Source organism: Heterodontus francisci, chromosome 27 (genome assembly GCF_036365525.1).
Source record: "Heterodontus francisci isolate sHetFra1 chromosome 27, sHetFra1.hap1, whole genome shotgun sequence".
NCBI classification, from domain to species: domain Eukaryota; kingdom Metazoa; phylum Chordata; class Chondrichthyes; order Heterodontiformes; family Heterodontidae; genus Heterodontus; species Heterodontus francisci.
Window position 1 is genome coordinate 30,989,921 of NC_090397.1, and position 12,860 is coordinate 31,002,780.

Consider the following 12,860-nt stretch of genomic DNA (forward strand, 5'->3'; position numbering starts at 1 on the left):
TTCAGTTGGTGCATTCCAGATTACAACAACTCGCTGCATAAAAAATGTTTCCTCATTTTGGTTCTTTTGCTAATCACCACAAATCCGTGTCCTCTGGTCACCAACCATTCTGTCACTGGAAACAATTTCTCCCACTTAGTCCTTCAAAACCGTTCATGATTCCAAACACCTCTATCAAATCTCCTTTCAACCTTCTCTACTGTAAGGAGAACAACCCCTAGTATTGTCCACATCCCAAGAACAAAAAAAAAATTAGGAACTGCAGTTCTTAGACAAGGAATGTTATATTACAAATACAGTACCCAATTTCTTTAAAGGATTTTATTAATTTTAAATGCTGCTGAGTTATCTAAATGGCTACATGGGCTCATATAATGAATATTGTGGTACTGATCCATACGAAGAAGTAAAGTCCCATCGTCACTTCCTGGACAGTGATGACTTACTGAATCTCAGTAGAAGTATTACATTTGGTTTCAGCATACTCTGGATAAGAAAGGGAAAAATCAGCCAAGGTCCTCACTCCTGACCTCAATCCAGTGGCTTTTGCTGAAGATTTACTTGTTTGGATGTTCGAGTAGTGAAGTATTGTGCTCAGCTGCAATGCCTCACAATAAAAACCCAATACACCATGTCCAAGGTTAGGTTAAATAGATCATCTGTAACTGTAGATTTTAACATGAATATCATAATCGATAGCTTCTCCACTTTCATCACTACACCACCCTCGCCAAGAAATACATTAACTAAAACGGGTACAAGACCAAGAAAATCATGGACTTCTTAAATTTATTAAAATCGTAACACATTTATTAATCAGAAGACTAGCTGCAATTGTAGAGCATCAGGTCCTTGTGGGAGACGTGAGTTTGCTCACTTGTTTGGGGAAGACAGCAAAATTGACCAAGATGAATCTCTTTCCATATCACTCAGTGTGGTTTTTTTTGGCTGTTAACCATATCCGTGGGCTATATTATCTTACCCTGTTGCTCAAGGAGACTGTTGTGAATTTGTCAATTTACTTTTCTCAAAAATGTACAAGCATGCCTTTAATTTGTTTGGTTTTAAATTATTTCCATGTGTTTACTGTATACAGGTGTAATGGTTGCACGAGGCCTTTTAGCAAATCCTGCTATGTTTGCAGGATATGAAGAAACCCCTTTGCAGTGTGTTCGGGACTGGGTTGACATTGCTTTGGAGCATGGAACACCATACACTTGTTTTCATCACCATTTGATGTACATGTTGGAAAGAATAACTTCAAAGCAAGAGAAGAAAATCTTTAATGTGCTGTCAAGTACGTCAGCTATTATAGATTATCTTGGTGACAATTATGGCTTATGAGACTGTAAAAAAAATTTTAATCAGTGTGATAATAGGCGTATTTTAAAACATGTTAAAGGATTTGAAAGGAAAAGCAAATTCAACTTTTAACCCTGTGGCATGTGGTAATGCAAACCTATTGCAAACAACAGAAGTTACAATGACACTACAAGCTATTACCCAGAATTCCATGCATAAAGGAGCAGTCACTGTCCCCAAATGTAATGTTACAACTACATTACCTTGCAAATCAAGGTGATTTGTAGCAGAAAATGCTGGAAACACTCAGCAGGTCTGGCAGCCTCTGTGGAGAGAGAAACAGAATCAGAATGGCAGGTCACAGACCTGAAACATTAACTCTGTTTCTCTCTCCACAGAGGCTGCCAGACCTGCTGAGTGTTTCCAGCATTTTCTGTTTTTACTTCAGATTTCCAGCACCTGCAGTATTTTGCTTTTGTAATTTATAGTAAGTTGCTTTATCAAATTTCACATCAACAATCTTTTAAGTAAGGTTGAGAACTTCAGTCTTTCAAGCCATTTTTATGACATCCACAGATGCTTATTTTTTAAAAATTGGACGTCACCATAGGTTTGTTGTAAAAACACTTAAAATAGGTTGCTTTCACCACTCAAAGTGACAATTATGATTGTGTTCCATTTTATGGAAAATACTGTGTATTCCTTCATGCAACCTATGTATAGTCATAATATTTTAACAAGATGTGGAAAGTTGAACATAAAAGTTTCAAAATATTGCCTACATATTCAGACATTTTAAAATAAGGGTATATTGTATTTCTTTATGTCCAAAAGAATATGCTTTGGAAAGATTTTTATACTCGGAAAGTGAAAAGAAAACTTCATTCAACATAGACGTTTTAACGTAGGATAAAATCCAAAGAGACCTTGCAGAAGAAAGGAATGAACAGACCGACTTTCCTTTGATGTACATTATCAGTCTATCAGTATAGTCATATGCGGTGATTTGTTATGCTGGCACTTTAGTGGCTCAAAGTGTTGGGGGCTATGGAGCAGAGCAGGTTTTGAAGTGCTTCCAAGTTAAGAACATGGGAGTAGGCCATTCAGCTAATCGAGCCTGCTCTGCCATTCGATACAATCATGGCTGATCGTCCACTTCAATGCCTTTTTCCCACACTATCCTCATATCCCTTAATGTCATTTGTATTTAGAAATCTGTCAGTCTCTGTTTTAAACATACTCAATGACTGAGCTTCCACAGCCCTCCGGGGCAGAGAATTCCAAAGATCCACAACCCTCTGAGAAAGAAATCTCCCCTATTCTCTGTCCCAAGTGGCCTCCCCCTAATATTGAAACTGTTATATTGAAACAAGGGTGACCGCAGTGACTGCAACAACTATCGTGGAATCTCACTGCTCAGCATAGTGGGGAAAGTCTTCACTCGAGTCGCTTTAAACAGGCTCCAGAAGCTGGCTGAGCGTGTCTACACTGAGGCACAGTGTGGCTTTCGAGCAGAGAGATCCACCATTGACATGCTGTTCTCCCTTTGCCAGCAACAGCAGAAATGCCGCAAACAACAGATGCCCCTCTACGTTGCTTTCATTGATCTCACCAAAGCCTTTGACCTCGTCAGCAGACGTGGTCTCTTCAGACTACTAGAAAAGATCGGATGTCCACCAAAGCTACTAAGTATCATCACCACATTCCATGACAATATGAAAGGCACAATTCAGCATAGCGGCGCCTCATCAGACCCCTTTCCTATCCAGAGTGGCGTGAAACAGGGCTGTGTTCTCGCACCTACACTGTTTGGGATCTTATTCTCCCTGCTGCTCTCACATGCGTTCAAGTCTTCAGAAGAAGGAACTTTCCTCCACATAAGATCAGGTGGCAGGTTGTTCAACCTTGCCCGTCTAAGATCGAAGACCAAAGTACGGAAAGTCCTCATCAGGGAACTCCTCTTTGCTGACGGTGCTGCATTAACATCTCACACTGAAGAGTGTCTGCAGAGACTGATCAACAGGATTGTGGCTGCCTGCAACGAATTTGGCCTAACCATCAGGCTCATGAAAATGAACATCATGGGACAGAACGTCAGAAATGCTCCATCCATCAATATCAGCAACCACGCTCTGGAAGTGGTTCAAGAATTCACCTACCTAGGCTCAACTATCACCAGTAACCTGTCTCTCGATGCAGAAATCAACAAGCACATGGGAAAGGCTTCCACTGCTATGTCCAGACTGGACAAGAGAGTGTGGGAAAATGGCGCACTGACACGGAACACAATAGTCCGAGTGTATCAAGCCTGTGTCCTCAGTACCTTGCTCTATGGCAGCGAGGCCTGGACAAATTATGTCAGCCAAGATCGACGTCTCCGTTCATTCCATCTTCGCTGCCTCCGGAGAATCCTTGGCATCAGGTGGCAGGACCGTATCTCCAACACAGAAGTCCTCGAGGCGGCCAACATCCCCAGCATATACACCCTACTGAGCCAGCGGCGCTTGAGATGGCTTGGCCATATGAGCCGCATGGAAGATGGCAGGATCCCCAATGACATATTGTACAGCGAGCTCGTCACTGGTATCAGACCCACCGGCCGTCCATGTCTCCGTTTTAAAGACGTCTGCAAGCGCGACATGAAGTCCTGTGACATTGATCACAAGTCATGGGAGTCAGTTGCCAGAGCTGGCGGGCAGCCATAAAAGGTGGTGCTAAAGTGTGGCGAGTTGAAGAGACTAAGCAGTTGGCAGGAAAAAAGACAAGCGCAAGGGAGAGCCAACTGTGAAACAGCCCCGTCAACCAATTTTATCTGCAGCACCTGTGGAAGAGTCTGTCACTCTAGAATTGGCCTTTATAGCCACTCCAGGCACTTCACAAACCACTGACCACCTCCACGCGTTTAACCAGTGTCTCTCGCGACAAGGAGGCCGAAAAAGAAAGAAGAATTGTCCCCTGGCTCTAGACTCCCAACCAGGGGAAGTATCTTACCTGCATCTACCTTTTATGTTTCCCCATTCTCTCTTCATAGGACAGTTCCACCATCCTGGGAACAAGTCTAGTGAACCTTCATTGCACTCCCTCTATGACAATAATATCCTTCCTAAGGTAAGGGGACCAAAACTGCACACAGTACTCCAGGTGCAGTCTAACCAAGCTTCTGTACAATTGAAGCAAGTCTTCACTACTCTTGTACTCAAATCCTCTTGTGATAAAGGCTAACATACTATTAGCCTTCTTAATTGCTTGCTGTACCTGCATGTTGGCTTTCAGTGACTTGTTGACAAGGACACCTCAGGTCCCTTTGTACATCTACACTTTCTAATCTCTTACCATTTAAGAAATTCTCTGCGCATCTGTTCCTCCTACCAAAGTGGATAACCTCACATTTTTCCACATTATATTCCATCTGCCTCCTTCTTGCCCATTCACCAAGTCTCTCCAAATTCCCCCCAAAGCCGCCTTGCATTCTGCTCACAACACACACTCCCACCTAGCCTTCTGTCATCCGCAAACTTGGAAATAGCACATTTGGTCCCCACATCCAAACCACCGATATACATTGTGAACAACTGAGGCCCAAGCATTGATCTCCGCGGTACCCCGCTAGTCACAGCTTGCCAACGCGAGAATGACCGATCCATTCCCAATTTCAGTTTTCCGCATGCCAACCAATCCCCAATCCATGCCAGCATACCATCTACCATCCCATGTGTCCTAACCTTACTAACCCACCTCCTGTGGGGGATTCCATCAAAGGCCCCCTGAAAATCCAAGTATACCACGTCCACCGATTCCCCTCCATCAACTCTGCCAACAACATCCTCAAAAAACTCCCAAAAGGCTCGTCAAACATGATCTCCCATTCATGAATCCATGTTGTGCTGGCAATTGGTGACTCTGAATTTGTTGTTAAAATGTAGAAACAGTTTAATAAATTTGTTATGCAATAACAATTTTTTAAATGAAGGCAAATCATTTTTAAGATAAATGTATTTGAAGGAAAGAAAGATTGTCAATGTTCGTAGGATTGCTGATCATCATCACTGGAGACACATTTAGGAGGAAATTCCTCCTTAAGATAATTCCAGTGAAAAAGGCAGCCTGATTACATGATGAAATTTTCTGTCTGTACTTGTGCCAACCTTTTGAATAAAATTATCAACAGGAAGCATTTTCTAACAGCTTGTAAAACATTTTCTTTTCGCTTTTCCCAATGGTTCAGTATTTTGGCTGATTATGTACACATACACCAGCAGTTACTTTATGCAAATATTGGGAATTATGGGGAGTAGCTTTAAATGTTTGTGAATGATTCACAGTTAGAGGTTCAGATAATGTAAACTATTTGCTCAATCTTCATTTTCATAATTTATCACTATTATCTGAACCTATAAGATCTGTTAGTCATTGAAGCAAAATTCCAATAATGTACAGATGAAAATTAGGGTCTGCAATGTTGGGGCAAGCAGCAATATAAGACAGGCTCTTGCACAATTTTAACTTCAGTAATATCACATTTTATTTCACTGCACATTGCAGAAAAATATCACATCCTGTATATTGAATAGGAGGTAACATAAATGTCCAAAATCTCCATTTTAATTCTCCATTCTCACTTTGACCTATCTGTCCTCAGCCTCCTACACTGTTCTAATGAAGTGCAACATAAACTCAAGGCACAGCACCTCATCTTTCAGTTAAGCACATTACAGTCTTCTGGACTCTACTTTGAGTTCAACAATTTCAGATCTTAAATAGTGTTCCCTTTTTCTTTGGACAGCAGGTGCCATTTACAACTCCTCTCGATCCATCTTTTGTTCCTTTGTCTCATTACCACTCCCTTTCGTTAGCACCATCATTCCATTCGTCATTTAATCATTCCTGCCTTCCACCCTATAGCAAACCTTTCCTTTTGTTTTTTCTTCCTTTTCCCCCTGTCCTCTTTCCCTGCCTCTGTAAAGGCCTGCTCGGGTCTGCAAATGAAACCCGACCCAGCCAGAGTCCTTTCATTTTTTTCCCTGCGCCCAACCCGACTACTGGAATAAAGTTGGTTATATTAAAGAGGTTGTGCTCTACCTTCGATGGAATCGCTCGCTGCAGACTAGTGCGGAGTGTTTCCCACCTTGACGTCCTGGCTGTCGCTGTCCGATCCGACCCGAGCCCGAATGCCAGACCCGGAAGAACGACTCGACCCAAACCCAACAAGTCGTTGGGTCCCATCAGGTTCGAGTCGGGTAGCGATGCACTATGTCTCTGGACTTGCTTAAAACCTGTTAATCTCTAACTTCTGCCAGTTCGGATGAAAGGTCGACCATCTGAAACACTGTTTCTTTTCTCACAGGTGCTGCCTGACCTGAATATTTCTGGCATTTTCTGGGGTTTTTTCAGATTCACAGCATCTGCAGTATTTTGCTGATGTTTTGCCCATTATCTCCATTTGTCACCCATTCAGTAATGTAGCAATCACCATTTCAGTCAACTTTTATTAACATTTATTATTGGGATGAAGCACTTTTTAAGTTTAGTGAAGTAGAACTGAGCAGTTTATAGTTGTATGAATACTAACTTTCTTCGTTACATTTTATGAAATAGTGATTTTTCTACTTCCCTACCCACTTCTCAAAGTTTAGAATAACCTAGAAAAAATCAGTGTCTTGGAAACTGTGTGGTATACTACGTTAGACACTACTTTTTCAAATCTGGCTTCAAGGTTGCAACCCAGACTGATGAGATAATGAGTTTCCTCTGTCAGTTGGCTGTAAAATTCCAATGAAATGAATTTCACTAGTCTGAATTGAGTTCCTAATGGTACTTAATGGTTCCTACAGTACAATACTACCAATATCACTCCAGCCAGCCTAAGGATGGTTGGTGTAGGAAATGGGAACAAAATACCACACTGATGTAATGGGGGGGTGCTTTTGTTGAGGTAATGTGGAGGGAGCTTTGCTCTGCATCTGGCTATGCTATGCCTGACTTGGTAGTACTTTATACTAACACTGGATGCCTGAAATGGAAGATGTTCCATTCCCCGGCATTGATTTCCCTCACCATGATCTGCGCAAAAACATTATAGTTTTAAAAATATTATTGTCTTTAACTATGCATTGATACTCCAATGAAAACATTACCACTTACTTCAACATGGAAAATAATCGCTTTACACAAAACAGCAGGCACTGTAAAGGAATGAATATTATCTATCCCAACTTGAAATTGTTTTCTGAAATTATTAGTGGTTCCTTCTTTAGAATAGCAAGGCACTTGTTCTGGTGGCAAATACCACCACTTAAGGATTGTACAAAATAGGACGTGAGCAAGACTGGCTGTAATGGTTGGTGACTGTTTAGTGCAGCTATAAATGCAGATCCAAAAGAACCCTGGAAGTTAACCCACTATAGAATTGGAAAACTGTTTTGTGTATAAAACAACCAAAATTATGTGTATTCTGTGGCTTATATTACCTGTACAAACTTTGGATATACTCTTGTCAATTACATTTTGTGTTTTTTTAATATATTGTAACTTGAGTATTCTCCTTGTTATAAAATGCCAAAAATGTTTATGTTTCTTTGTCATTTGAAATTTTAGAATAAAATAATATTTTTCATTTGTTAATTAGTTCTATTTATATATCCAACGTATATTAATCGGCGACTCTCAGCTTGCATCTGTTGGTAGCATTCCAAAACATGAGCACATTAACAAGGCTGACATTTTAAGGGAGTGCTGCATGTTGAAGGTGCCATCTTTTGGATGAGAGGTTAACCTGAAAGCCTATCTGCCTGTACCAGTGGTTCAGATGGATGCTAAAGATCCTGTGGTACTAACAGCAGAGACGTCTCCTGTGTTCCCTAATCAATATCAAATTTGGCATTTGTGGAACTTTGCTGTGTGCAAAGTGACTGCTGCATTTGCTTAGAAGCAACAGTGACTACTTTAAAGTGAATAATTGTATGTAAAGTACTTTAGGGTATTGCCAAGAAACATAACACAATATTACAGATACAATCATAAATTGGACAATTGCTAATTATAGCCAGAAATGCCAACCATTTTGTTTAAGGTTTAGGTCTTGAAGTTTTTTAATGTAATGGGGAAATTTTAAGCAAAAAAGGGCAGGTTTTGGTCAGATGGGTGGGGGGGGTTGCTGGTTACAGTCTTAAAAATAGAAACCTGACATCAGCCTGCTTACTTCTGGCTTTAATAGAGGCAGGAAAGTGAGGTGGCGACCAACCCACTCCAAGGAGGCGGGTTGGCACTTTAAATATTATAATAAGGCTCGAGTCTCATTATACTACTTCTTGAATTTAACTGCGGATAGCTGGGCTTCCCCAGGATACCCAGCAGCTACATCCAGGAGAGGGCTGTCAGATACACGAGGTAATTGCTTTTACACCCACCTGCAGGATCCAGCGTGCTTGCCTGGGCAACACCCGCGATCAAGCACCCCACCTGACCCGAGGAAGGGGTATAGAGTAGGAAATGATGGCAGCTTGTCAGAAAGGCACAGCAATAATTATGGGGGATTTTAACCTACACATAGACTGGAAAAATCAGACGGGCAGAGGTAGCCTAGCTGAGGAGTACATAAAATGTTTTCAGGATAATTTCTTGGAACAATACGTTCTGCAGCCAACCAGAAAGCAGGCTATACTTGACCTGATATTGTGCAACAAGACAGGATTAATTAATGACCTCATAGTTAAGGCGCCCCTAGGTAGCAGCGATCAGAATATGTTTGAATCTTACATTCAGTTTGAGGGGGAGAAGAGTGGGTCCAAGTCTAGTATTTTAAACTTAAATAAGGGCAATTATGAGGGCATGAAAGCAGAGCTAGCTAAAGTGAACTGGCAAATCAGGTTAAGGGACAGGTCAATAGAGATACAGTGTCAGACATTTAAGGTGTTATTTCAGAATACACAGAATTTCAACGAGAAAGAAAAATTCCAAGGGTGGGACTCGCCATCCATGGCTGACTAAAACAGTTAAAGATAGTATAAAACTTAAAGAAAAAGCCTATAATTGCACAAAGATGGGAGGCAGGTCAGATGATTGGACAGAATATAAGAAACAGCAAAGAATGACTAAAAGATTGATAAGGAAGGTAAAATTAGAGTACAAGAGAAAGCTAGCGAGAAATATAAAGACAGATAGTAAAAGTTTCTATAGATATTTAAAATAGAAGAGTTAACAAAGTGAGTGTTATAAAAGTGGGTGTCCTATAAAATGTGAGTCTGGGGGATTAATAATGGATAAGAAGGAGATAGCAGACGAATTAAACATATTTTGAATCGGTCTTCACTATTTATGATACAAGTAGCATCCCAGTATTAGCTGTAAGTCAGGAAATGAAAGGGAGGGAGAAATCAAGAAAATTACAATCACCAGGGAAGTGGTACTGAAAAATTGTTGGAACAGCGGGATGACAAGTCCCTGGGTCCTGATGGACTTCATCCTAGGGTGTTAAAAGAAGTGGCTAGTGAGATAGTTGATGTGTTCGTTTTAATTTTCCAAAATTCCCTAGATTCAGGGAAAATTCCGTTCGATTGGAAAATAGCAAATGTAACTCCTTTATTCAAAAAGAGAGGGAGACAGAAAATAGGAAACTACAGGCCAGTTAGCTTAACATCTGTCTTAGGGAAAATGTTAGAAGCTATCATTAAAGACGTTATAGCAGGGCTTTAGAAAAATTCAAAGTAATCAGGCAGAGTGAACATGGTTTTGTGAAAGGGAAATCATGTTTAACCAATTTATTGGAGTTCTTTGAGGGAGTTACATGTGCTGTGGATAAAGGGGAACTGGTGGATGTATTGTACTTCGAGTTCCAGAAGGTATTTGATGAGGTGCCACGTAATTAGGAAAGCTAATAGTATGTTATCATTTATTGCTAGGGGAATTGAATACAAAAGTAGGGAGGTTATGCTTCAGCTGTGCAGGGCATTGGTGAGACCACATCTGGAGTACTGTGTACTGTACTGGTCTCCTTGTTTAAGGAAGGATGTAAATGCGTTGGAGGCAGTACAGAGAAGGTTTACCAGACTAATACCTGGAATGGGCAGGCTGTCTTATGAGGAAAGATTGGACAGGCTAGGCTTGTATCCACTGGAATTTAGAAGCGTAAGAGGTGACTTGATTGAAACATATAAGATCCTGAGGGGTCTTGACAGGGTGGATGTGGAAAGGATGTTTCCCCTTGTGGGACAATCTAGAACCAGGGGTCATTGTTTAAAAATAAGGGGTTGCCCATTTAAGACAGAGATGAGGAGAAATTTTTTTCTCTCAGAGGGTCATGAGTCTTTGGAATTCTCTTCCTCAAAAGGCAGTGGAAGCAGAGTCTTGGAATATATTTAAGGCAGAGGGAGATAGATTCTTGATAAGCAGGGGGGCAGAAGGTTATCAGGGGTAGGTGGAAATATAGAGTAATCAGTTCAGCCATGAATGTATTGAATGGCGGAGCAGGCTCGAAGGGCCGAGAGGCCTACTCCTGCTCCTAATTCGTATTCGTGTCACCTTCCCCATGTGACCTCCAATTTCCTTCTCACGAGCCCTCCAATTCCCCCCACCCCCCAACAATCCACCCATGCCTCCAATTCCAACAGGATGCTTATAACAATGTTTGTGGGTGGAGGGGGTGTAGTATAAGGATATCAAAGAGTTAATCATGTGAGAATGTAAAGATTACTGCCTACCAGGACGAGGTAAGAGATCATGTGGGAGAGTCTTGAGAACAGTTACAGTGTGGCGCTTGAAGGGGAGACACAGGCTAGTGTGGAGTGTGTATAGTTACAATGCAATAAAGGTTAATGTTTAAACACTACAGTCTAAGAACCTCTCTGGCTAGACTCTATACGGTGGCAGCATAAAGAGCCAAATATATAACATGGTGAACAGAGCTGGGAACGAAGTCCTATACCCAGAAGAGAAAATTTAAAGCAACAATCATCCTTCAGCCAGAAGAAAAGAAACTTTAAAACAAGTAGCTGAAGAGACAAACTACATACCTTAGAAGGCAGAGAAGAGCTCCATAGAATGGAAGTCTGGCTGAAAAGCAAGCGATTGGGTGAGTGTGCCAACAATCGAGAAATCCTGGTTTATAAAAAAAACCTTTGAAGAGCTTAAAAAATGTAATTTTCTAACGGCTCTGTGTGAGCGAGAGAAAAATAGGGGAAAACCCAATCCTTCACTCGGGCTGAACAACCCTGACAAGCGCGCGATCTGGAAAAGAAAGTCCAATAGTGAAGAGAAAAAAAGCGCAGAAACACCAAATGCAGTACAGTCTCCATTAAAGAACAAAGAACAGTACCGCACAGGAACAGGCCATTCGGCCCTCCAAGCCTGCGCCGATCATGATGCCTGTCTAAACTAAAACCTTCTGCACTTTCAGGGTCCGTATCCCTCTATTCCCATTCTATTCATGTATTTGTCAAGATGCCTCTTAAACATCGCAATCGTACCTGCTTCCACCACCTCCCCCGGCAGCAAGTTCCAGGCACTCACCACCCTCTGTGTAAAAACATTGCCTCGCACATCCCCTCTAAACTTTGCCCCTCGCACCTTAAACCAATGTCCCCTAGTAATTGACTCCTCCACCCTGGGAAAAATCATCTGACTATCCACTCTGTCCATGCCATTCATAACTTTGTAAACCTCTATCAGGTCGACCCTCCACCTCCTTCGTTCCAGTAAAAACAATCCGAGTTTGTCCAACCTCTCCTCATAGCTAATGCCCTCCAGACCAGGCAACATCCTGGTAAACCTCTTCTGTACCCTCTCCAAAGCCTCCACATCCTTCTGGTAGTGTGGTGACCAGAATTGTACGCAATATTCCAAGTGTGGCCTAACTAAGGTTCTGTACAGCTGCAGCATGACTTGCCAATTTTTATACTCAATGCCCCAACCGATGAAGGCAAGCATGCCGTATGCCTTCTTGACTACCTTATCCACCTGCGTTGCCACTTTCAGTGATCTATGGACCTGTACGCCCAGATCTCTCTGCCTGTCAATACTCATAAGGGTTCTGCCATTTACTGTATACTTCCCACCTGTCTTAGACCTTCCAAAATGCATTACCTCACATTTGTCCAGATTAAACTCCATCTGCCATTTCTCCGCCCAAGTCTCCAACCGATCTACATCCTGCTGTCTCCTCTGACAATCCTCATCACTATCCGCAACTCCACCAACCTTTGTGTCGTCCACAAACTTACCAATCAGACCAGCTGCATGTTCCTCCAAATCGTTTATATATACTACAAACAGCAAAGGTCCCAGCACTGATCCCTGCGGAACACCACTAGTCACAGCCCTCCATTCAGAAAAGCACCCTTCCACTGATACCCTCTGTCTTCTATGACCGAGCCAGTTCTGCATCCATCTTGCCAGCTCACCTCTGATCCCGTGTGACATCACCTTTTGTACCAGTCTGCCATGAGGGACCTTGTCAAAGGCTTTACTGAAGTCCATGTAGACAACATCCACTGCCCTTCCTTCATCAATCATCTTCGTCATTTCCTCAAAAAACTCGATCAAGTTAGTGAGACACGACCTCCCCT

At 41.9% G+C, this 12,860-nt stretch overlaps 1 protein-coding gene across 1 annotated transcript in view; it reads left to right on the forward strand.

Annotated features, from left to right (window-relative positions):
- dus4l (dihydrouridine synthase 4-like (S. cerevisiae)) overlaps positions 1 to 12,860 on the forward strand; it is a 107,501-nt gene that overhangs the window by 17,218 nt on the left and 77,423 nt on the right. The window contains exon 6 of the mRNA XM_068059646.1: positions 1,097 to 1,343. Within this exon, the coding sequence (XP_067915747.1) occupies positions 1,097 to 1,343 (247 nt within the window). The remainder of the gene's footprint in view (positions 1 to 1,096; positions 1,344 to 12,860) is intronic.